At 35.9% G+C, this 25,959-nt stretch overlaps 2 protein-coding genes and 3 long non-coding RNA genes across 5 annotated transcripts in view; 2 read left to right on the forward strand and 3 right to left on the reverse strand.

Moving 5' to 3' along the window:
• LOC129738536 (protein 60A-like) overlaps positions 1-25,959 on the forward strand; it is a 276,432-nt gene that overhangs the window by 141,258 nt on the left and 109,215 nt on the right. The gene's annotated exons all lie outside the window — the stretch shown is intronic.
• On the reverse strand, positions 10,101-11,224 carry LOC129738540 (uncharacterized). The gene is made up of 3 exons (XR_008735538.1): positions 11,038-11,224; positions 10,857-10,972; positions 10,101-10,790 (listed from the first exon to the last, which is right to left on the reverse strand). It is a non-coding gene; the product is annotated as an uncharacterized LOC129738540 (long non-coding RNA).
• On the reverse strand, positions 17,158-18,298 carry LOC129738544 (uncharacterized). Its single transcript, XR_008735541.1, has 3 exons — positions 18,094-18,298; positions 17,865-18,032; positions 17,158-17,740 (listed from the first exon to the last, which is right to left on the reverse strand). It is a non-coding gene; the product is annotated as an uncharacterized LOC129738544 (long non-coding RNA).
• Positions 18,830-19,542, reverse strand: LOC129738538 (uncharacterized). The gene is made up of 2 exons (XM_055729758.1): positions 19,305-19,542; positions 18,830-19,241 (listed from the first exon to the last, which is right to left on the reverse strand). The coding sequence occupies exons 1-2, from the start codon at positions 19,395-19,397 to the stop codon at positions 18,876-18,878; spliced, it is 459 nt and encodes a 152-aa protein (XP_055585733.1). The 5' UTR covers positions 19,398-19,542; the 3' UTR covers positions 18,830-18,875.
• Positions 23,308-25,803, forward strand: LOC129738545 (uncharacterized). Its single transcript, XR_008735542.1, has 2 exons — positions 23,308-24,111; positions 24,179-25,803. It is a non-coding gene; the product is annotated as an uncharacterized LOC129738545 (long non-coding RNA).

A 25,959-nucleotide genomic window follows, 5' to 3' on the forward strand; every position in this document is an offset into this window, starting at 1 on the left:
GTAGACATGACATACTTTGAAGGTAATGTTGATGTTATGTAACGTAAATTTGAAAAAAATATATCTTTTGAAGAAATAATTTAACAGTGCTAATCTCCCAAGTTCAAAATGGCGACCAGTAGGTGTTTACATTTTTCAAAACAAAAACAAAATGCTACCCTACCACCATCTGTCTCAGGAAATGCTCTATTGAGAAACTTTTGGTACCCCTTGCCTACTTTAGCTTAAACCGCTTGCACCCGTAGCTGTACTCGCTCTGGCACAACTAAAACGAAAGAATGTAAACAAACATTCTTCTGTCGTTTATCGCTAGCGAAAAGCAGTACAGCAAATACAGCAAAATTATGGATTTGTTCCGACCAATATTGGCCGATGAGGAAGAAGGTGAGTACGGAAACTAACTAATCATAGATGTAATATTAGTTGGCTAGAAAGATTTTTTTTCCAGGAGTTTAACAGCATGTTGTCATTCTTCCCTACCTGGCTAGAAAGAATGTGATGATTAGTGTATTTTTCTACAGGTTGCTGCTGCTGGCGATCACTCCAATGCAACACCCGAATATGGACAAGAGGGGAAACTTTTATCAGCGTCGGTAACTGCCAATATGAAGCATCCGTTATTCAAACAGAGGTACCCACGGGTAAAAAAGTATTGGTAGGATCATATCACTTTCTACTCTAGCAGGAGGAGCCAAAAAGAGAGCTAGAACAGTTTCCAAATAGATGATGGAGAAGAACTACATTTCTACGGCGAAAAAGCAGTGCTAGAATTGAATGTTGCCGTAGAAGTTCCGAAGTTCTATGATGTAAATTTCCGGTAGGTCAAACACTGAGTTCAAGTAAGTAAACAATTTACCATTACATTATTCAAATATCGACATTGATTTTGAAAAAGGCATATACATAAAATTGACCTTATGCAAACAAATTTAGTTTAATTTTTTGGAAGCTTCTCAACTTTTTTCTACAAAATAATTGTTTAAGAAAATTGAAACAACAATTTAGTATCAGTAAACTGTATCATAAATAAGCAATGGATTTTAATTTCATATTATCCTAATTGCTCAATCCATATTGCAACAATTTTGCGGGCAGAGCCAGTTAAGGGTGTTAGGCCATTGACATAGCGAGAGCGATGCCAATGCGAACTCGAGCGGCGGAACAAATTGACATCTGCTTCGCCGCGTTGAGTATGTCAGGTTCAAGCGATTTACATACATTTTCATCAAATGTGGTTCGCCGCATGTAATCGCTTTCACCGGTTCGTATCGCATCGCACTCACTATGTCATCGGCCTTAGAGATTTAATAGTGCAAATACGAACAATTCACGTAGACTACCTCAGATATCAATTTGCTTTTCAAAAGTTTGCAGAATCACTATCCATTTAAGTTAGATATATATTTAAGATTTTATAATTGAATTTGAAAATTGTGCAAAATAATTATAATTTGATTTCGAATGATAATTCAAAATAAAAAACTTCAACTAAGTAATAAATTTTAGATTTTGGCACATGGTTTTCAGATTCAGAATTCACAATTCAGATTCGTTATACAAGTTCATATTTCTAACGTCCATTATCCAAGTGGTGCGATGATTCTATATTCATAATACCTACATAAGATACATTTACAACCGAGATTATATTTATTATATAATGCGTTTGGCATTCTCCTCCAAATTACCAAAAATTGTTCCAATGATTTTTAGGAGCTTCGTGTTCATTGTATGACCATGTTCATATGATATGAGAATTGCGCCTTTGTTTATACAGCGAATGATTGTAGATCGTCTTGATTCGTGTCACCTTACCAATTGCGTTCAAAATTTATTTTAAGCTAGGTACATACAGTAAGGCACGAAATTTGCTGTATCTAGGCGCACTCACACAGGTCACCAAACATTGCACTTCCATGAATTTCTACCGAAATGATATTTTTTCTTGGAACTTTTTGATTATACTTAGAGCAACTATTTCACTACCAGTTATCAAATTTTACAAAAAGTCCATTTTTTGGAGAAGTGCTGTTTCTTAAGTCGAAAACATCAAAACAAACGTCAAATGATTTGACACAAATCTAGCCTGATAAAAGTAATGATATAGTTGCTCTTATTATTTCTGAGGTAACAAACGGACCAAGCAAGTGTTTTTCCATCTACATTCATTCGTAGTATAATTTTTTTTTCCGGGATTTTCATCCCTTACGATGATTTATCCCTTAGTATAAAAAAAGGCGCAAATTATCATGTAATATGCATTTTGCCATGTATTTTGAATATAATCACCACTTGTGATTGCATAAATGAAGGCGATTTTTATTACCCGAAGTTAAACATGGTAGGATGGTAATGTTCAGGGTGAAAATCGCCTTCACGTCACGTATGTATTGAATATTGGAGGCGATATTCATGTTATGTACATTGCCAAATTCATAACATAACATAACATATATCCGAGCATATTTTTAAGGCAATATTATAGCAAAAAATTTCTATCACGCCTTGAAAAATAAAACCATCTTTTGGATTTATTTTAAATAAAAATAACTATTTCGTTCCAGATAATTCAACAATACAGTAAAACTTGTCATGAATGTTTCCACCACTTTGAAATGCTGACGTGCAGGTGTCAAAATCGCCTTTATCTATGCAACCATATGTGCAGCCAGTTGGAGTGAACCATTGGTATCAGTTCTTTAGCTATCATGCCTGTTTTGCGAAATTAGGTATAATTTTTTTCGGAAAATTGTGTTACAATGACCAAATTTGGCGCTCATTTTTATACGAACAGCACAGTTCAACCAAATTTTGGTTTCACAGGAAGCACCATTTTGATACCTTGTTTAACTATCCTTTTTGAAAGCACAACGATGCCAAATTTTAGCCGTAAATTATGCCCTAAAGAGGCATCATTATGCCCTCAAAACTCGTTTGGAAATGTTGCTAAACAAGGCATCATTGAGGTTTCAGTGAAACCTACACTTGGGATTATGGAGGTATTCATATATGAAAAGTGAGACCCAAATTTTGGCATTGTACCACCTTTATTCGGGCAAAATGATACCAAATTTTCCTTTCAAGGCATGATAGCAAAATTAAGTATTAATTTGCCATAAAAGTCTGCTCGGGCAGTACTCACAATCGGGGTATTCGTTTTCGCCTTGCTGTGTTTTTGGTGACAACGGTGGTTCTGTTTTCAAAAGTTCAGTAAATTAGTAATTGTTATCATTCATTTAAATCAATTCAACTTACCGTTTTCTGTACTCACGAAAAGTGTCAAAAAGTTTCTCAACTTTTCTTCATATGCTGCTCGTTTATCTTGTTTTTGGCGAAAGAAAGATCCACTTTTTTTGAATTTCTTGTACTCGACATTTCTCTTCATTATTATAGTTTCTTTTTAATCAGCTTTTCGACCAAAAAATAACAACTCAAAATGTAAACATCTGAACAACTGAGAACTTCTGGCTGAACAGTTGACAGCTTATGGCAAGAAACAGACAATCTGAACAAGGGCTGTGAATGTCAATAAAAGAACCTTCTTATCGCGCACTTTCAGCAAATCCATCGATCATTGAACAACAGTGTTGGAATTCGCTGAAGTAGGATTACTAAATCTTGCAAATCAAATAAATGGTTTCTCCGGCTTAGTAGTTTTAGTTCAGCAATTTTTCAGCGATATGTTCTCCTTGTGCAGCAAAAATGTTTGTTGGGTAATCACTACAGCCACCTCGATCAATGGTACACGGATGCTTCAATTAGAACAAATAAATGTGGAATAGGAATTTATGATGCAACTTCCGGCACCAAGATAAGCATGCACGCAGAAAAATAGAAATAAGTTTCAAAGAAAAGTGCCGCAAAAACAAAGGATTTTTTTCCTTTGATTTTGGGACAGATAAAAATAATACCTTTGATTCAAATGCATTTTCTTTTGTTTCGAAGAAATGCTTTCTTTTGAATCAAAACTTTTTCTCTGTTTCAAATAATTAAATGCTTTTGATTCAAAAACCTTAACGTTTAATTTTATGAAATTTTCCTTTATTCCAACGGTATTTGGGTTTCAATTTAAAAGCATTTGTTTTTCAGTTTTATTTATTGTTCCTTAAAATTCTAGTACTACATATTAATTTTCATCCTATTGGAAATAAAAAGAAACCAATTAGGGCTGTCCCAACGGTAGATGCAAAACACGGTTTTCGACCACGCTAAAACATTTTGACTGGCACCGGTGGCGTAAATTGCTGTTTTAGCACAGTTTTCGATTTCAAAATTCCCAACAGTTATACGCCTTTGTTTCAAATTCATGCAAATTTGGAACAGGATTTCAAATTATACGACAGACCGATTTAGTTCACCTTGAGAAAATTTTAGCCAACAATGATTTCTTTCACACATGTTTGGGTAACATTGGGTGTGATAATAATTTCTTTTCTAGATATTATTTGAATGTTTTTTTCGCTTCAACCACCCTATACGTAACATAAATTGAGAATAGATGTTAATAAAAACCATATCAAGTATAAATAATAGATGTTAATAGAGATTATTCTCGATTTTATAAATAAATAAGAAGCTATTCATTAGGGCTCGACGAATTTGTTAATCCAGTCAGCGTTCTAAAATTTGAAAGAAAATAAACGAAAAGAAAATTTTAATACTTTTTCGATGAGGTAAAATAAATGTTTATTGTTATTGTGAATATTGAGAGATTTTTAGTTTCGTATGGATTGCTCGGAGTTTTCGTCAATATCAGCATATTTTTCTGTATCCATACATAAATTTGCAAATAGTGAAACAAGTTTTTGTCAAACAAAAATGTCGACAAATCAAGGGAAAATTTCCTTTGACTTTGGGATAAATATGTCTCGTTTCCTTTCCAATGTCAGCAATAACTTGAAAAAAAAAATCATTTTAACAAAACTTTATTCCATTGATTCAAAGCAATTTGATTGAATTAATTTAAGACCAATTGACCTTTTTTCCTCGTTGTGTAGTCATTTTTGCTTTTAAATTAATGAAATCCTGGTAGAATAGTTGAAATCATTGTTGTGTCAAAAAGAATATTCGTAGAATTAATTTTAAGACAATTAACCGTGAAACTCATAACTTATGCAATTTTTCTTATAAAATGGGTTTTTTCTTCTCAATTATTGAGTGTCTGCAATGAAAGTGTTCCCGTTTTAAATTGCTCCTACACCGGTGGGGAGTGGGTGTTTTAGCCGATTCTAAGAGCACCTGCAACGGTTCAGGTCTAAATATTGGTTTTAGGTATACCAGTTCTAGCCAAATTTTAAATTTTGGAATCGGCTAAAACACGCGCTCCCCACCGGTGTGATAGCAAATTTAAAACGGGTACACTTTTATTGCAGACACTCAATAATTGAAAAGAAAAAACTTATTTTAATTGAAAAATTGCTAAGTTTTGAGTTTTACACCGTCTTAATTGTACCAGGATTTCATTAACTTAAAGTCTTTTTAATAAAGTTTGTTCGAAACAAGTAGAAATGGATTGACGATTGAATACCTTTCTTTTTCCAATTGACTTCGACCGATTTCTTCCAGGCCGTAAGAACCCCCATGTCGAGCTTTGTCTTTTTTGACTATTTTGACTAGTTTCAGCTTGCTTCATTGACAACGACCTGACTAGTTTCGACCAAAACTTTGGCTCATTGAACAACTACCAGTTGGCAGAAACCAGTTGAAACCGATTTTTATCTATGATTGAACGAAGCTTAAAAAGCCAAAATGCCTATATGCAGCGAGAAAAAAAGCTTAATTGAAACAAAAAAAAACCTTTTTCTTTTAAAAATTGACTCATTTTGGGGTTTTGATTCCAAATATTAATTTAGTTTACCAGTTCTTGTTTATAGGTAAAAATTCATTAAACATATTTGTGCTTTTGTTTGGGCAAACTAAATAGATTGACAAACATGCTCCTTTTATGTATTCTTAAGTAGAATTTTCATGATTATCAATAGTTTGTAATGTAGCAGACGGCTTTTTAGCCAGAAATTGAAAGGAATTTTTTTTAAGAATCATGTCAGTTTAGTCAACGTTATCGAACAATATATCATATTTCATGGTTTTTATATTAACACTAGAAGGACCGGCAAATTGAATATACCTATTCGGACCGTGACCAGTCAAAATGACTGGTAAAGGGGAAATTTTTTCTATCAAAATATTTTTAAAAATTTTCTTTTGAAATTATTTTGTTATTAATTCGATAACATTTTTGTTATAAAATTGAAATATTTTTTCCCCATGGGTGTCCGGAATCACCTCAGTTTGGCATAGTTGACGAATGCGTGTATGTCATAAAATGAATATGTCAAATAATTATCAAAAAATTGAAACACATTATCAATCTAATAATAAAAACATGTTAGATGGCTATGGTTATTGATCATGGGTGCACGGTTTCACTTCAGTTTTGTTTAAGTAGATGTTTTCTAGCATCCATCGCTCTGAAGTTTTTCAGCCCGATGCATATAAATTATACCTGATATTGTAGGTTTTGAAGCATATTTTTTATATAAGCAGAGCAGTTCACCATGGGTGCACGGATTCACCGCCATTCATCCAAAATCAATTATTTTGCATGTTAAAGGTAAAGAATAAAAGAAATAAAGATTCAAATGAAAATTTTTGTTATATACATGGTTTTTCACTATGGGTGCACGGATTCACCGCGTTTTAATCAAATATTGGACTTTTTGCAATTTTTAAAAGCATTTTTACAAATCTTAACTAAACCAAAGTCGAAAGCATGTCTTTCATGTTGAGACATAATTATTTAAAAAAAGATTTTTATTTTAAGCTCCGTTTTTTCATTCCTGGAAAAGAAATATTTCAATTATATCTTGAAATAATAAATTTATTTATTTATTATTAAAAAACAGGTTTTTGCCATCGTATATTTATCTGATAAGATCTGATCAACATCCAAGAAATTGGAAAACGGTAATTATGGATCGAGTGAATTTTCGGAATTATATGCATCAAGTTATGTCGTGCGACGGAAAACAGTGGAAATGTAAATAATGAATCAACATGGTCAAATGTACACATTGATTTGTTTTTCCTTAAAAGTTTTTCGATTGACTAATGTTGCATTTCAAATGCCTATCATATCTAACTCAAAAATATTTTGTGTTCTGAAGCAAGTTGAAAACTATCTATTTCTATATAATTATCAACGGCGAATTTACAGCCATTCCGTGCACCCATGTTGAAAAATCTTAGCGCCGATGTGGTCTATCAGATAGACTGGCGTGAGTCTAGTCTAGGTACGCCGGTGTACTGGGTTCGATTCCCGGTATCGGCAAGAAAACTCTAGGGTTCAAACCCCGTAAGTTGCCGACAGGTAAGATGTGTTTCCTCTTATAATAAGAATGTTCAATCAGTTGCCAGCTTTATACACGGGTGCCGGAATACCTGTAAGGGAACTTGAATTGGAAATTTGTCGAACCTAATAATCTAAGAATGCATGTGAATACATACTTGGGCAGAAACTGCGGTGAATCCGTGCACCCATGGTGGATAACCAACGTATGAAGAATAATCAAATATAAAAAAAATCATTTAAATTGTTCAGTTTCATAGACATAAGGTCTTCAAATTTGAATAAATCAGTATACAATTCATAATTATTTTACTCATACTAGTTCAGTATAAATCATATTTATCACCTAAAATTACTCGATTATTCGAATGGACATGAATAAAAACTTACATAACTTTAACAAATCTTGATGAAATTTCGCCAAATTTCGACAGAAAGTTCGATTATAGTTGAGCAACAAAACAGACCAAAAAAATTGGGAGTCAAGTGCTTGAAGCGCCACACAGTGGTCGATCCTAGAACTTTTTCTGCAAATTTCCATGACTTCGCATCGAAAATCAATAATGTCATAGCTAATGACACACTCCTGCCCACCATAAATCAACTAAGGCTCTTTGTCTTGAATGTAGATTTCAAATAAAACCAAAAGCAAGCGAAAAAAATTTATCTTGTTTGAGTTATAGGTTTGTGAATTTTACCAGTCATTTTGACTGGTCACGGTCCGAGTGTCCATGGCGAAATTTTTCTCGCTTATTAAAAGAGCTAGAAAAATAAAAAATACACAGTTTTGTAGAGATTCAAAATTCATGAAAAGTGGTATTTTTTGCGAATTTTTAGAGCGTAGTGTTTAAAAGATATTCAACAAACAAAGTGTCCCACCAGTCATTTTGACTGGTGCGGTCTTTCTAGTGTTAAAATGGTGAAATATGATGGATTATAAATATTGTTAACAACTTTTGACAAAAACCGGTCATTACACGGATATTCAATTTTTTCAATTTTTTTTTAAAGTTTATTGTTGTTTTGCATTAATTTCATTAGAATGTTTCTGTTATTGAAAATGAAAGTTCATATAACGTTTGAACTCGAGAAACGCTGACTGGGCTCACTAATTCGTTGAGGCCAAGAGCTATTTATTGAAATATGAAGTCAAGAATAGTTTGACATAAATTATTTATACATGATACATGGATTTTGTTAACATGTTTTCTCAATTTGTGTTACGTATTGACCGGTTTTGGCGAGAAAAAACATTCAAAAACTTCTCAAAAAGAAACAATTATTACACCCAATGCTACCCAAACATGTGTGAAAATAATCATCATTGGCTAAAATTTTCTCACCATGAGCCCCAAACGTCTAAATCGGTCTGTCGTATATCTTGAAATCCTGTTCCAAAGTTGCTTGAATTTGGAACAAAGGCGTATAACTGTTGGGAATTTTGAAATCGATAACTGTGCTAAAACAGCAATTTACGCCACCGGTGCCAGCCGGAATGTTTTAGCGTGGTCGAAAACCGTGTTTTGCGCCTACCGTTGGGACAGCCCTAAAATTTCATATTTTGCTAAAACTGGTATACTTAAAACCAATATTTACGCCTGAACCGTTGCAGGTGCTCTCATGGTTAAAACATTTTATTTCCCTTTAAGAGCACCTGCAACGGTTCAGGTCTAAATATTAGTTTTAGGTATACCAGTTTTAGCAAAATTTTAAATTTTGGAATCGGCTAAAACACGCGCTCCCCACCGGTGTGATATCAAATTTAAAACGAGTACACTTTTATTGCAGACACTCAATAATTGAGAAGAAAAAACTCATTTTAATTGAAAAATTGCTAAGTTTTGAGTTTTCACCGTCATTTTTCTACCAGGATTTCATTAACTTAAAGTCTTTTTAATGAAGTTCGTTCGAAACAAGTGGAAATGGATTGACGATTGAATACCATTTCTTTTTCCAATTGACTTCGACCGATTTCTTCCAGGCCGTAACGAAACCCCCTGTCGAGCTGGATCGGTTTTGACTATTTTGATTAGTTTCAACTTGCTTCATTGACAACGACCTGACTAGTTTCGACCAAAACATTGGCTCATTGAACAACTACCAGTTGGCAGAAACCAGTTGAAACCGATTTTTATCTATGATTGAACGAAGCTTAAAAAGCCAAAAATACGATACGCAGCGAGAAAAAAAGCTTAATTGAAACAAAAAAAAAACATTTTTCTTATAAAAATTGACTCATTTTGGGGTTGTAATGTAGCAGACGGCTTTTTTGGCCAGAAATTGAAAGGAATTTTTTCTAAGAATCATGTCAGTTTAGTCAATGTTATCGAACAATATATCATATTTCACGGTTTTTATATTAAAACCGTGAAATATGATATCCCAAGTAACCAAAATTCACATAGCTACTTAATCTTGTACGTTTTAAGTTCACATTTCGCTGAGTAAAAGGTACTCGAAAGAAATAAAATCCGTTTTCCCTAAGTGCTTTATTTGGACTTCTGAACGAACATAAAAAGTCTGAACTAGAAGCATATAACATATTTGTGCGTTCTAAGTACCTTAAAATCTCCTGATATCAATTCGGCTTATCGTGCTTCGTTACGAACTTCTTGCGAACTATTTGATTCCATGTGGAACTCCTTACGAACTTTTTGCTTCCAAGTTGAACTTCTCACGAACTTTTTGGTTCCATGCGGAACTTCAATGCGAATTGAGTTATGTCAAAATTTTCAAATAGTTTGTTTACATTCTCTAAGAAAATTTATTACCGTCGCCGGCTATTGGAAAAAAAATGGAATGAGGAAAGAACATTACATAAGTAAGTACATAAGAAAATAATATTAGGAGAATATTTTATTAATTGAAAGTTAAATTTCAGCACCAGCTTTCCTTGAACCAGAGTTGTCAAACGCAAACCCTTTAGTTTTGGAACATCAAAGAACCTTTCTTAATTGGCAACAGTTCGATCTATCATGTTCATTCAGAAGTTTTCCCAAAAAAGTTGCTTTATCCCTACGTCGATGGTGAATTGGACAAAAATAAGTGGAGGGAGAAACATAAATAAAGTTAAAATTATTTGGGAAATGCATATTAATCAGAGATTGTATATTATTACGTTATAAATTCGAATCACATATAAATATTCACTATCAGACTACATTTCATAGTTTTTTACGTTTTCCGCATTAGTAAAAACATAGTTATTCCGATTCTTCTTATTTCCCTTTTCAATGAATGTAACTCTCACAGCAACATTAACTACACATCCAGTACCATTCGAACAAACATCAAAGGCAGATTATTTCGACGGATCGATGGATCCTTAGGAAATGTGGGTCGATTTAGCTCATTATTTTTCCATGTTGAATGCGACGATTTTCCGTAAAAATCGAACAATTTTGATAATTTTCTTAAATTTTGTTTTCTGGTATCAGCCAATCTAAAATGTACATAAAATGTGTTTTAATTTAGGAAAATATTTAAAAAAAAACTAAAAACAAATTACAACTTCCTCCTGTAGACTCTGTTTCTGCAGTTCTTTAAAATTGGATTGTATTGTAACAGAAATTGCAGCGGCTTGTTCACGGTCCACATATTTTGTAGGTATGTTCCTTTTTCGAACTGCAAATAAACATTATACAATGAGATACAATTGTCACAAAAAAGAATTCAGTTCGTGCACTTACGTTCAAATTTAAATGTTGCGGATACGACTCACACGGAGATTATCAATTCATGGTATGCAAAATTGATGGCAAGGATAATTTATTTCGTACGGCAGCTTTCACAACTTTTGTTTTTACTTTTAGAAGCTGATTGTTTATTGCTGATCCACTCTTTTTTTCTATTTCTGCGATAGCTGATTTGGGCTCCCGTAGGGTACCACTGTAAAAAAAATTACAGTATTCAAGAAAAAAATGAGCATTGTTCTACATAGGGATTATTTATCGACTGAAATTAAATCGGATGAACAAGCGGAAAACATTGAAAGATGATTTAATAAAAAGTTGTCAAACAAACATGTATACCAAATATTATTATCGGATTATCTATTGTTTTAAAACAAAAAATTGTGTTTGCCTTGAGCTTGGTCAATCAGCGGTTAAAATCACGGAAAAATGAATAATAAAAAAAAACCTGTTTGCGATGGGGTCAATCAGCGGACAAATTAACGAAAAAAAAAATGAAAACCTGTAGTTGTTTAAATAAGTTTAGAGTTCGACGACATGGTAGCGATCATAGTCCTATTTGCCGCTGGTAGTGTTCGTGATATTATGCTGGTTGTTTCACCAACACTTTTCAGTTTTGGGACAATTAACCTAAAAAACGACAACGTGTTTCGACCGGCTGCCCTTTTTTTTTTGTACCTAGAGTTTTTGAGGTTAATTGTCCCGTCTCATCTGTACACGCTCAGCAAGTGTGCGTAAGAAATGTCAAAAACAACTCTATTCATTGAATGTTGGATTTCGTGCTATGTTTTGCAGTCGGAGTTATCCGTATAAAGTTTAACTGAAAAGCGGTTAGCGTGTAGAAAACCGTCAGATTTTATACTGATTTGACAGATCGCACAAATTTCGCTGTTATGAGTGCGCAGTCCAATTTTTTGCGATGCGAATGGTATTATTTCCTATAATAGATTATTCACCGTACACAACTCCTTTTTTTAACTTCTCATATACGATTTGTTACATTTTAACGACAACATAATTGAATTCGACCAGCATATTAATTCGTTAATTCTCAGGCTATGGAAAAATAGTGTTTTTTCAATAATGTAGATTGTTTTTTGTTTTGTCTGGGATTTTAACGCTCGTAATTAATTCAATCTCAACGAATACTAAGAATAATAATGGCCCTTATTCTGCGCCGCGAGTGACGTGACGATAGTCGACTCACCCAAGTCACACTATTCCAGTAGTCGGTTTAGGTGAGGAACGTCACTTCGGATGAACTTTGTGAGTTCTTACCCTATTCTGGTAGTCACCGTGGGTGAGAATCGTCGCATTCGGGTGACGATTTTAGGTGACAATTGTCGGTACCTTTTCAGGTGGTGACGAGATTAAAATGGAATGAAAAATTACAGAAAGCGGAGTTGTTAGTTGTTAAAATTCAATCAAAATATTTTACCTAGCATGTTTTTAGCTTAATTTATTAATAAATTTGTAAAAACAACGATGATTTCTTTTTACGAGAAGGGTTGGAGTTTAAAAGAGTTGGTTTTATCTAAGGGATTTTGGCTACCAAATCTTCCTTGGCATGCAATCTTAACTGTTGCCACTGAGGGCAGGAGGAGATGTACACGGTGCGAGTTTTCAGGTCCATCCGGGCCCGGTTTAATTACAAAAAAAAGTAGGTACATACATTGAGATTGAAATTTTAAAACATCTTTAGGGAAAAATAAATTTATTAGTTTTTATGATTTTGTATACAATTTATAAACTTTTAATAATTCGAAATTGTGAACACTTTCGAAAAGTCGATACCCCGCTTTTTATTAAGTAGTCGTAACTTTTTTAACACGTATCTCAAAACTTTTTTGAATTTAAAATAAAACAAAAATTTAGAAGAAACTGTAAATAGCTTCTCGAACACAAACGCCGATAGCAGATTTTGAATCGGCTCGAGGAACCGGACCGGCTTCAGCGACAGCAACGGATCCAGCAGGAATGTGTTCGGATCGGCGAGGGCCATCACGATACACTTCATGGCATCCTCCCGGGCGTAGCTGGTATTTTCGTCCGTGTACGTTCCGAGCAGCTCACTGTTTGTATCCTGGAGGACGTCGTGCAACAGACGGTACAGCTTGTACATTAGCCTTTAGCTGATCGACTCCGCGGAAGACTTCCTTTACCTGGTCGCATTGCTTCGCCCCGTTCCAGCGGATTGGAAACGATAATCGACACCACCGACTCTAGAACCGCGTCGATTTATTCCATCAGCACTTGTCCTCGCTGATTTTCGCCCCAAGCTGGCCGCAGCACCTAAACCACAGAAAACAGACGTACAAGCTCGAACAAAAAACCGTCAAAAAAGTGTGTAAAATTTCAAATGCTATCACCAAAAATACGTTAGAAATTGACTGCAAACAGTGTCATCTATTGCGCCGTTCAAGAGTTACAAATCATCTTTTAAGTGCCCAGTTTTCGAAAAGGCGTAATCGCAACCAAAAAACAAAAATTAGTTCAAAAAGGGTGTTGGGATTTTTACACAAGTTTCGTGGGCTAGCTTGTACGTCTGTTCTCTGTGCCTAAACCTAAAACCTAAAATAGGTAGACAGAAGTTAGAAATGGTGAGATTAAAAGAAGCAACTTATTTTTCCAACCTGAAATAGCTGCTTAGGTTGTCGCAGATACTCGGAAGCCTTTTTGCGAACCGCTTTGTGAAACAGCAGTCGCCCTGCATGCTGTTCGAGATTTTGTTGCTCCAGTTTGATGCTGTCCCAAGCAACCAAAAGTCGCGTTTTTACTTAACTCCGAACTCCGAAGTTCACATTTGGCTGAAAAAATGTATTACGGGAACTTCAGGTGACTCTTGTCGCGTAAAAGTTACTCAGGAACTTCCATCGCCCTTTGAAAGGTTAAACTATCGATAACGGAACTTCTAAGCGCTTTTAATGGAACTTCTTTCAAGAAGGTCGATAACGTTCGCGTAAAATTCCAAAACGCACCATTAAGAGACTTGAAGGTATTTTAAAGAACCTATATGGGAAATCTAAGCGACATGTCAAAAATGTTTTTCAAGAAGGTCGATAACGTTCGGGTAACATTCTAAAGCGCACCATTAAGATACTTGAAGGTGTTTCAAAGAACCTATATGGGTATTCTAAGCGACATGTCAAAAATGTCTGTCAATTTCTTGTCATGGTATTAGTTTTGTTTATATCCCGAATAGCCAAGACCATGGTATTAATATAACCGAACAACAATATTCAACTTAACAATAAACTTCATTGTAATGTCTAAATCTCTGTCAACTACATTAGATTTTGAAACCACAATAGTATTTAAAGTCACCGTGAAGTATATCGTTGATACAAAATACTTCATAGTGCTCGAAAATGTCAGAAGCACAGTATCACATTAATTTTCTGGTGATTATTATTGTTACTGCGTACTTTATGGTAGAATTAAAATCCAAACGATATCGAACATTGGTTAATTTCTGCTCTTTTTATACAATTCCATTTTTTCGTGCAGTGACTTATGAAGCGCGCCATTTTGTTCGGAAAAACAAAACAAGTACAGAACGTGGTTAATTTCAACTGGCCGGTTTGCCGTAGAAATTGACGGTCAGAGCATTCTCTGGCTGGAAGAAATAGCTCCCATTGATCACCCGTTACCATGATAGTACTGGCAATAGTTCAGGTGAGATTTTTTTTAAATCTTATGGCTATAGTAATGAAGGATAACAATTCTCTTTCAGGAATTACACAAAAACATGGAGTGCTTTTCAAAGAACAGCCGAGAAAATCAATCGTGCCTCCAGCTTCTGGAACCGTCACGAAGAAATGACCTAGTAGTACGTGATTTAATGAGTGTTTTTAATGAGTGAGTGAACAAGTGATAGTGAAAGTAAAAAAGTAAGTTTTTTTTCTGTACATTAATAGCATAAACGTTTGTTTTATAATGATGTTTGATAAATAAAGTAAACAAAACACAAAAAAGCGTTTTAATTTAATATATACTTATGAAAGAAATAATAAAAACTATAATAGAACCATGAAAATTTACGGTCCCAAATATTTTTATGCACTGTGAATACACAATGATGTCCATTGTTGTTAAAACAATGAAAATCCCTTGAAAAACAATGAGTTTCACAGTCTTCCTTTAAAAAATTAGACGATGTAAAAACCATACAATTCGTAGTTTTGTGTTTCAGAATGTATGGAAAAAAGTTGATTTTTTCATTGTTAAGTTGCTTAACAACCCCCTTTTTTCATGGTAAATTTTGCCAAAACCATAAATTTCAGTGTCGAAAAATATGAATTTGACAGTTAATCCATGGTTTCATGTATCATGATTCGCATAGTGTTAACCATAATATTCAAGGTTGCGTGAAAATGAAATTCATGGTCTTTTCACAATGTTTTTCTATTCGGGATCTGTACTGATATTTACAAATGGAATTCAAGATTTTTTCGAATTTTTCTTATGAATGTTAAATAAGATATTCGAATAAATTTTTGATGATGCGAATTTTTGTTATGATTCATATTGTGTACTGAAAGTCCTTTGAACGAAATAAGGTACCTTCTATTGACCAACCCACTCAATCATCTCAAATGACATTAAGTTTAAATACTAATCATTACAGTGGCAATTAGCTATTGCTGGATTGGTCGAGAGGCTGGTGAGTTTCATTGCAACCTAAAGAGCAGCGGTTCAATTCTCTAGGCGTTTAAGCAGCTTTTGTAATCAAAACAATATAATTAAAATCAATGAGATAGACCATGGTAGACCGGCAACCTAGCAATCTGGCATGTGGTTGTCAGAGCAATCTGTCAATTGGATTTTTTTTTTTTGCGCGTAGAAGTTTCTTGACATTCTCTTAGAAGCTGAATAGCGTTCTCTACAGCCACCTAAACGAACTTGAAAGTAGCTTTAAGAACTTAAATTTTGGGCTGATTAGCATTCTCTTCAGACACAAACGAGAGCTGATTAAGCTTCTATGGAACCTTTTTAAGGGAATTCTGGTTGCTTGGGGTGTCTGAAATTTCCACTTTTGTAGCCAAATTCGTCCTTTTTTTCTTATTGACCAGCTTGCTAACACCGTACAATCCGATAATTGTCCAGGACGGGGCACAATTTTCACTCGTTTATTTTAAGTTCAATTTTCAAAACTCGAATCGTAAGCACCGGCACAACACAATCAGAGCAAATTTCGCCATTTTTCTAGATGGGTTCATCCAGTCACTCAGCTCGGAATGAGTATCTGTCACTTGCTCTCACCTTGCTGTCACCTCACTTAAACCGACTATCGGAATAAGGTGACAAGAGTCGAGTGACGGTGGGGTGACTCGCCAACTGTCACGTCACTCGCGGCGCAGAATAAGGGCCAATATTTCATTCCGATGACTTCATGTTTTGTCCTCTCTTGCAAAATAATGATTTGAAGATTGATTCAAGAATTTACTTCTTAACTTTTCAATGAAATTAGTGAGTAAGAGTTATTTTTTTATCTGTGTTTACTGCTCCGGCTAGCCTACCGCACGGAAGGCTACCGTCGCGCGATTAGAAATTTTCCCAGTAACCGCAATACTATTTTTCATCCGGCCTACTTTTAAAAGGATAACCCGTAAATTATTTCAAATAGATGTTTTAAATACCATTGAGTCAGAAAACGGCCATGGTTCAAAGGTAACGTGCTCAGCTTTCATTCCACAGGTTCAGGTTCAAATCTCCATGCAGGAAAATTTTTCAAGTAAGTTTAAAATTGTTGAAAATAGAAACAAATATAAATATTAAAGATAATCATAATTAAAACTATAAAACGACTTTAGAGCGCTTTATTTTTGCAAGATTTTTTTTAAAGTTTCATTTGAAGCTGAATAGCCTTCTACTCAGCTTTGTTTATAGAACTTGAAAGAATCAATAAGAACTTAAAATTTCAGCTGAGTAGAACGCTATAAAGCCTTCAATCAGGGCTGAGTAAGCTTCTAAGAGACCATTCTATGGAACTTTTGGTTACTTGGGATATTTTTCGTGTAGATTATAAATATTGTTAACAACTTTTGACAAAAATCGGTCATTACACTGATATTCAAATTTTTTATTTTTTTTAATGTTTATTGTCGTTTTGCGTTAATTTCATTAGGATGCTTCTGTTATTTTCCTTTTCTTATTCATATAACGTTTGAACTCGAGAAACGCTGACTGGGCTCACTAATTCGTTGAGGCCAAAAGCTATTTATTAAAATATAAAGTCAAGAATAGTGTGAAATAAATTTTTTATACTTAAAACGGTTTTTTGTTAACATGTTTTCTCAATTATTTGTTACGTATTGACCGGTTTTGGAGGGAAAAAACATTCAAATAATTTCTCAAAAAGAAACAATTATTACACCCAATGCTACCCAAACATGTGTGAAAATAATCACCATTGGCTAAAATTTTCTCACCGTGAACCCCAAACGTCTACATCGGTCTGTCGTATATTTTGAAATCCTGTTCCAAATTTGCATGAATTTGAAACAAAGGCGTATAACTGTTGGGAATTTTGAAATCGAAAACTGTGCTAAAACAGCAATTTACGCCACCGGTGCCAGCCGAAATGTTTTAGCGTGGTCGAAAACCGTGTTTTGCATCTACCGTTGGGACAGCCCTAAGTACATGTTCATTATTTAGATCATCGATTGTCCACAGGATAAGAGCTCTTGAACCGGTACATCTGTAAATAAAGGGGAGAACACAAAATACGGATTGTTAAGAAGCTTTCAAAAAACGACATTAAGCTAAATAATGCAATTAAAAAAATTAAAATTATTTGCATACATTGCATGAAAAGTACTTACTGGACGATGTTTGTTGTCAGACAGTTCCATCCGAACAACTGATAAAGGGTTTCGGCACCATTTGTTGAGTCTCCTTGGACCGGACCGGAAGGGATTGCAACCGCTTGGTCGGAGGACCGGAACAGTCGGTACAGTTATCTCTTCAAATTAGTTGGATGAACGGTTGCCCTGAAAAATTTTATTACGTTGACGGTTTTTTTAAATTAAATTGATTTTGAAAGACCTATACCAAGCAATCCACATTCGTTTGTCCTCTCAAAGCTGTCGAAACTTTCCTACGCCGGGTACGTCTTGTGATTCCGGTGCTGTCTGGCGGATGCGCGGCAGGAAGATTCCGCAAAAAATAAATAGGTCCGACTGGTTGTCGGAAAAGCTTCTCGCCGACCCGTTCAGCAAACAGAAGTTTATGAAGACGTGTCGACTGTTTGACGAAAAAATACTTTTGTTCGAAAGATAAATCATCTAAATCAAAGAATTTTTACTTTGATTCTGAGTTAAAAAAATTCTTTGAATTCAAATATAATTTTTTGATTTAAAAATTTGGAACATTGGTTTTATGGGAAAAAAGTTCGGTTCAATATATTGCGGAAATTGCACCTATTTAGACTCCTGTGCAAATAATTTCCACGCAGAAATATTTTTGCACTGACGCACACATAGACAACCCGTGTCAGTTTTTTCAAGTCAGCCCCCGGTCAATGAAAAGCATAGTAGGACCACTAGAAAGATTAGTAGGAATTCTACTTGCCGCCTACTAGCCATCCCATTGTTTTCTAGTGGAAAATGGCCCAACCGATACAGTAGAAATGAAATTCCCGGTTCAGAATGACAGCTCTCGTTGACAGTTTTCATGGTTTGATAGTATTTGTGTGATAGGTTTTTGCTTATGTGTGAGTGCATACGAGAATGTGTTAGTTTGCATGTGTGCGTGCCACTCCAATTTAGCTTTCAATGGAAATTTTTTTCAAAATTCTGTAAAAAAAATTTATGTTTATAATCCTAATTTTCAATTTATTTATCTTTTTCTCGTTTTTTTCTATAATGGAAATACAATTTATTTATGAATTCATTTTTTAGCCGGCGAGCCTGTTCGACGACGTGCCACGTCTGTCTGAATTTAGTCATTTCTCTTCCATAGACATTTTTCCCATTACATAGATGTGGTCCCATTTCACCGGGCGCCCGAGTTTTTTGGATCAGATCCGACGAAAGACCTGAATCGATCGCAGGAGTGCACCGAGGAATGTACTCTGGAATTAACCGGAAAACGTCACACACTCCAGTTTGATTTCCACCTACAACGGCGCACGGAGGTGTCTTCAATTTTGTTTTTCGTCGGAAGTAGGTTGATCGTCCGAAACTCGGCCTGCCGTGGAGCTGAAGGCAAGGAAAAACAGCATTTAAGTAAATAAAAAGGAATTGCAGGTGTACTCAGCTTACCTGTAGTGTAGGTGTAGTTTGCAGTTGCAGTTCGTGGTTCAGGTCCGTAAAATGTTGATGGAAGTAGGATTTTGTCAATTGATCATTCGCCATTGTTCTGGGGCTTCTCGTAAATGGCACAACGAATGGTTGGTTGCAGCCGTCGCAGCGGTGAGGAGACTGACGATCCTGCTACTTCAACTGTACTAAATAAACTGACTGGCTGCGGTTGGATGGAAGCATGAATATGATTGCTTGATTTCTAACACTATCAAACGAAAAGTCGTTAAAAATTATAATTCGTGTTCTATTGAAGGATACTTCATTTGTATGTGTACAATACCGGCATGAAAAAAAATAATATGACAATATATGAGTGCAAGGTATGTATTGAAGGGTTGACAACTCACCAATACAAAGAAATTTGACACTTCCCACCAGCGTTGCCAGATTGAAAACCGCTCAAGTCCGTAGATTTTAGGGAAATCGGAAAATGTACTGAGTTCGGCAAAATAAAACTTGAGGACCTTTTTTTTTTTTTTTTTTGGTCGTCAGGTAGAATTTTCAGTTATCCGCAGAATCCCTTGAATTTTTACGAAAATCCGTAGGAAATGCTGAAAATCCGTAGATTTCGAGAATCGATCCGTAGCTCCGTAGGAATGTTGAACATCCGTAGAACTACGGAGAAATCCGTAGATCTGGCAAGGCTGCTTCCCACTGTCATTTGACTGTCAATTAACCGTCAAATAACCGTGAATTAACCATCAAATACACGATTATTTCAAAACATGTGTACGAGTACACTTGGAATTTTCCCAGCTACATTGATCTACAGAGATTGGGCCGTTGCTCGCTTCTGATTTTCGAATCACATTTCCAAACGGCATAATCGTTATTGTTTTGGCGAAAATTATTATGAAATGCGAACCAAGGAGTTTAATAACGAAAATTGACCGATCAACAAATAAAAAGAAACGAACAGAAAACAGAATGCATTCTGTACATTCGGGTACAAGAATGTAAGTGGAACAAATAAATCATGCATTATTCGGGCGTTTTTCGAATTACTGAAAAATTATCCAAAAAATTATGGATTCACTGACCATTTTTACTGACACACCAGTCGTAATTGTTTTTAATTCAATTTTATCCGAAGATGTAAAGAATATCGATATGTGTCATTGTCTATGTATAGGTCTGTGAGCAGATTTTACTGCGCGCAAATTATTTGCACGGGGGTCTAAATAGGTGCAATCTGCGCAGTTTGTTGAAGACGGCAACGGTGCGTATGATAGTTGATTTTTTGGTAGAAATAATTTGAAGTAACTGAACTCTGATGTTGGTCCTTTTTTCATAAACGGAAAATAAAAAAAAAGGTAAAATTTACCTTTTTGCGAGGTGAATTTCTTCCACCCCTCTTTCGAGGTAAATCTTACCTTTTTTCAATTTACCTAGCAAAAAGGTAAATTTTACCTTTTTCGCATTCACCTAGCAAAATAGTAAATAAAACCGTTTTCCCATTTACTGATTTAAATGGTAAATGCTGGTTGGTTTGATTGTTTTCTTCAATAAGAATTCAAAAAATACAAAATTCTTTCAAAAATGATAATTATTGGAGATAAATAGGGACTGGTAATTCGGCTTCGCGTTCTTCTGAGCCGCTATGGCCGCTGAATCCACCTGCATTGCGTACATTCATGGCCTCCTCCGTTCGACTAATCCGGTCAGGTTCGGCTTTTCCGGCTGGAGGATGACGTGGAATACACCTCAAAGCTCTATGGGCCGATCTGAAACAAAATCAATAGTATTATGACGAGAACCAGCACAACTAAATGATATTTAAGAACACTCACCATTCTATTCCGATTTTCACATATTAGGCACAAAGCAAAACTTGTTCCTAGAATGACAAAACAGCTTAACCTCAATGAACGGGTTCGGCGAATAGTTACTTTTTTTTTAGAAGAATTGTACCGTTTTGTTTAGCTCAATCCAGGTCAATTACACCTCGCTACGAGGTAAGTTTTACCTTATTTGGATTTACCTTTTTTTCTAGGTGAATTATACTTTTTTATCGAGCTCAATTCAGGTGAGCTTCACCTCGCAACGAGGTAAGATTTACCTTTTTTGGATTCACCTTTTTTCTCGGTGAATTGTACCTTTTTTCCAACCTCGATTCAGGTAAATTTTACCTCACTGTGAGGTGAGTTTCACCTCGAAGAGGTAGAAGTTACCTTTTTGGCTTTCATGAGCGTTCACCTTTGCTAACTCGGTAAATTTTACCTTTTTATTATTTTCCGTGTATAGTCCCTTTTCAACTTTTAGCAAATGATAGTTTATATAATGAATGTGAAGGTGTTAGTGAGTGCGGAATGGGCGATGGGCGCGCTCGCAACCCGGGTATACGATTTCTCGTGTGTTAAACAAAGAAAGCAGTAGCCTTCACTCCGGTTAGCTGTCATTCTTATGGAAATCTGTGTAAAGCGGACCATAGACTACACAAATGGCCTGTACAAATTCGATGATTCCACGACGATTGTTTGATCTATGTTCGCCCACACACTATACAAACATTTTTCACGCGAACACAAACGATTGCTAGCGAAAACAGCAACAGCAACAAAAAAAACCATCTCCACCCCGGCTGGGAGGATGTTTTGTACAAAATATTTCGATCCCGACCGATTTTACTCCAACCGTTTGGGCGCTCATTCAAGCAGTGCCATACACTATGCAAATCGTGTTTACAGCGACAAAATTTCATCGAATTTCATCGCATTTGTACAAATGTTGTGTAGTCTGTGGCCCGCTTAAGAGTAAAGAGCATCTTTTTTAGCAGGCCCAATCCCAATTGTTACCTGTCAAATAAGATTCTCTCAATAGTCTACACGGTAATTTCAATTTATTCAGAGACTGATTTGTTTTGGTTCAGAAGTCGCACCGTGTATGAAGATAAAAACAACTGAGTGAGAAACCTTCAAAATTCTGAGTTGTTTTCATCTAGCGAGTTCCAAATCCCGGGACTTAGCAAAGACGCACACTTTTTCGAGCAAAATAGATGAAAACAACTCAGAGCGTTTGAAAACAAAAGTTGTTGGTCGGACGGCGACGGGTAAAATTTTAAAACTTGTTTTTATTTATTAATATTTAATTATTTTAATCCCCTCTAGGTTTGTTTTCACCGGGTGCGAGGTTACTTTTCGCCACTGGAATAGGCGGAAGTACCGGCTAAACAAAAGGCCACACCGGATGCCCTCCATGATGAGTCTAGCTCGGAATAATCTCCCACCAGCACCAGCGTGAATGTGCTGCCCACCAAACCCGAGTCCCTGCAGCATAGCCCTGGACAACCACAAGTGAATCATGCGCGATCTGATAAGAATCAGGAAAGATGATGAACGGAGAGAGCGAGATAGTCAACCAAATTTGACAAGCTAATGGAAGGTCTTGGGCCTCGTATGACACTTCAATTCAAAAGCAACGCGATCTTAGGGCGCGGTATAATCCTAATCTGGACTCATACGTGTGGTGGGCCTTAAAAGGTCTCACGTACTCAGCTACGATCTTTCCTGCAGCAAAAGGAAGCGGAGATACCATTCGGGGTGGTCGTGTCGGGATTCTAGCTGGGTAGTTTCTCAATCGGCCATGCCTTGGTGGTTAGAAATCCTGCGAAAGTGGTTGCTGTGACGGGCGCGAGTTACTTTGAAAGCGTTACCTAACCGGCACACGTTTCGAGGTCCCCGGGATAGTGGATGCTGTGACGGGCGTGAGTTATTATGAAAGCGTTACCTAACCGGCACACGCATGATGCCTCTAGATATGGTGGTCTCTCTTTGGCAAAAAGTAGACGAGGGTTGGATGCGGAGGAGGAGCCGAAATTTGACAGCTGGCTGTTCGGCTGGCTGCTGGCTGGCTGGGATGCCAGGTGCTCTGATTTTTTGTAAAACACGAAGTTTTGCCAATCACCAAGATATTGCTTAGACAAAGATTTCGCCTTGATTTTTGCAAATAAAATTCATACACTCAGGCAAATTCTTATTATAACTTTCATAAGATGCATCTTATGAACCGCTTTTTAGAGTGTAAAATAATGTTTCATAAGAGTCTTATAAAATTCTTTCAATTTTCATACGATGCTCTTATGAAAAATAGAAGAAACGGCATTGTGAAAAAATAATGAACACATTCATTCATTGCATCAGTTTTTTTCATCATCTAACTGTACGAAGCAATCGCCAGTTCATGTTATTATAATTTCCCTTCAATGTTAAATGTTATTGCTATCTCCGGAATGGTAAGTTCAATTTGATGTTTTTTGTGTAAACGTCTAATATATTAGTAAACTAAAATACATTATTTGTTTACTTTTCAGCAAGCTGATCGGCAAAAAACGAAAGGTCAAAGATTTAGATGCGGCAAAAAAAAACTTTGATGGAGCCGTCTCTTGATGCGCTGCTGATGGTGACCATTAAGGATTTAATTTTAAACAAATTTGGCAAACAATAAAGTGATTGTTTTAGCATGAAATATCTAGAATTTTTCTTATTAGAAAGTGATTTACTATTTCCATAAGAATCTCTTATGAAAAGCAACAACCTTTCATTGAAGTAGGCGTTCATCTTCAGAATTCATTCGCGTCATAAGACAATCTTATGAATTTCATTAATTTTTCTTATGGCGCCACTTCATAAGAGAATCTTATGGCATACATAATAGTATTTTTCTGAGTGTAGAATCGAAACAAAATCTTCCGGCTGAGTTCCGGGCTGGTAAGCAAAGCTGGAAGAAGTTGGACCTATAAACGACGGTGCCAGCTTTGTCGGTAGCGGTGAGTAACATTAATTTTGCATTACTTATGACAAATTTATGCTTATTCAACACTTTTTTCTTTCAAGAGCTATCTAGAAGCAGCAGAAAGTCATCGAATCGGATGGTAACATGGCGAGGCGTTACATTCCATCGTCCGAGAAGCGCCCTCCTGCAGGAACATCCGATCTTCATCGAGATGAAAAGCTGCTTCAGGAGGACCCCCGTCTGTTGCCATCGCTGCTCCAGAAGATCCAATCGAGTAATCCGGATCTGATGGGTAGCATTTGGGAAAATCAGATGAAGTTTTTGGCACTTTTGAAAGATGGGACCGATGAGCTGAAATAGGAAAATAGGCGCAACGTTAGGCGCCTGAGCAGCATGACGATAAGTCCGATGAGTGGGTTGGGGAATCAGTTCGATCCACTGCAGACTGTTGATTGTCCGGAATGGATTGAGCCCCTGAAGGATTCTGCAGGTGATGCTGTCCAATTGCTAGTCATCCTCAAGTGCAGCAAATCTCCAGCTCAGCGCTGCTCGTGGGTGGTGGTGAAGGTACATTAACTGAATATGTTAATATTGAAAAAGGCTTAAGCATTATTTACATGATGCAACAGTTATTTGAAAATAAAATTTCGAACCATAAAATCGTTTATCATTTAATCATGAAAATTATCAATAGCAGAATTTATAGCATTCCTTTAGCAGAACCGATTTACTTTTATTTTCATCCAACACTTTTCGATTGGAGGGAAACAAAATAGCTCTTTGGATAAGGTAACAAGAATAAGGAACAAGCAACATCCGGTTTAGGGTTTTGGTTGTTTGTTCCACCCTTAATAAGATCCTTTCTATCATAAAGGTCAATGAAAAAATTTTCTTTTTCGGAACATACGGATAGACCGAACTGTATTGAAATTTTATTATAAAAAAGTGTTTAGAATACAAATTAATTCATTGAATATACTCATATCATTGCTTTTTTCCGAAAACTCAATTTAAATATAATAAAATAAACTAAACCCCAGTACGGTTTTAAATCTTTTGATCTTTCGTTTACGATTGGCTTGTGCACATACACACTTTTTTGCCATCTGATTTTTTATCTCTAACACCTGGCATCCCTGGACCCCTTTTTTCGTAAACACTACAGCCAGCTGTCAAAACTTTTTTCAATATGGCGGAATGGCGATTTGGCATATGAGACCACCATATCTAGAGGCATCATGGGCACACGTTTCGGGGTCTTCCGTACCAGTCTGAAGTTGGCGATAGAGGAAAAGGAGAAGGAGGAAAAAGGATAAAGCAGAACGATGATCAAGGAGAAATTGAGGGAAAATTGAGAAAGAGGAAAAGGGTGAGATGTATAAGTGCATGAGCACAGCCTACCCCTTGATGTAGTATCATAGGGTGAAACCAAGGGGCACATCTGGCACACGAAGCCCAAGGTAGTTTTAGTGGGACGAACCCACTCACGGCAGCAAACACCCGGCTGTTATAGTTTGAAGTCAAATTTCCATCTTGTAAAAAAAAAACCACAAGTAGATAGCCCGGGTGTACATTGTGCTGAGCAGCAGACCACACTGGACCATCGGAAAATTCGACTGGGCATAAAGGCAATATGCTGCTCGTCAACAGCAGAATATGCTAATTGCCACACACCAGCTTCGTTGAAAAAAAATGCGACGAGAAATAAATTTTTTTATGTATTTTATTTCATTCGTAATTTCAATTTATTTTTCAAAAAAATATAATCCCTTCCGAAAACGTTTCAAAATTTTAGAAATTTTGAGTTGTTTTGGCTCAGGCCGTTCAGACGCTCATTAAAAATGCCTGATTGAAAACAACTCAGAATTCGCGAAAACTCCTA

Source organism: Uranotaenia lowii, chromosome 1 (genome assembly GCF_029784155.1).
Source record: "Uranotaenia lowii strain MFRU-FL chromosome 1, ASM2978415v1, whole genome shotgun sequence".
In the NCBI taxonomy this organism is placed as follows: domain Eukaryota; kingdom Metazoa; phylum Arthropoda; class Insecta; order Diptera; family Culicidae; genus Uranotaenia; species Uranotaenia lowii.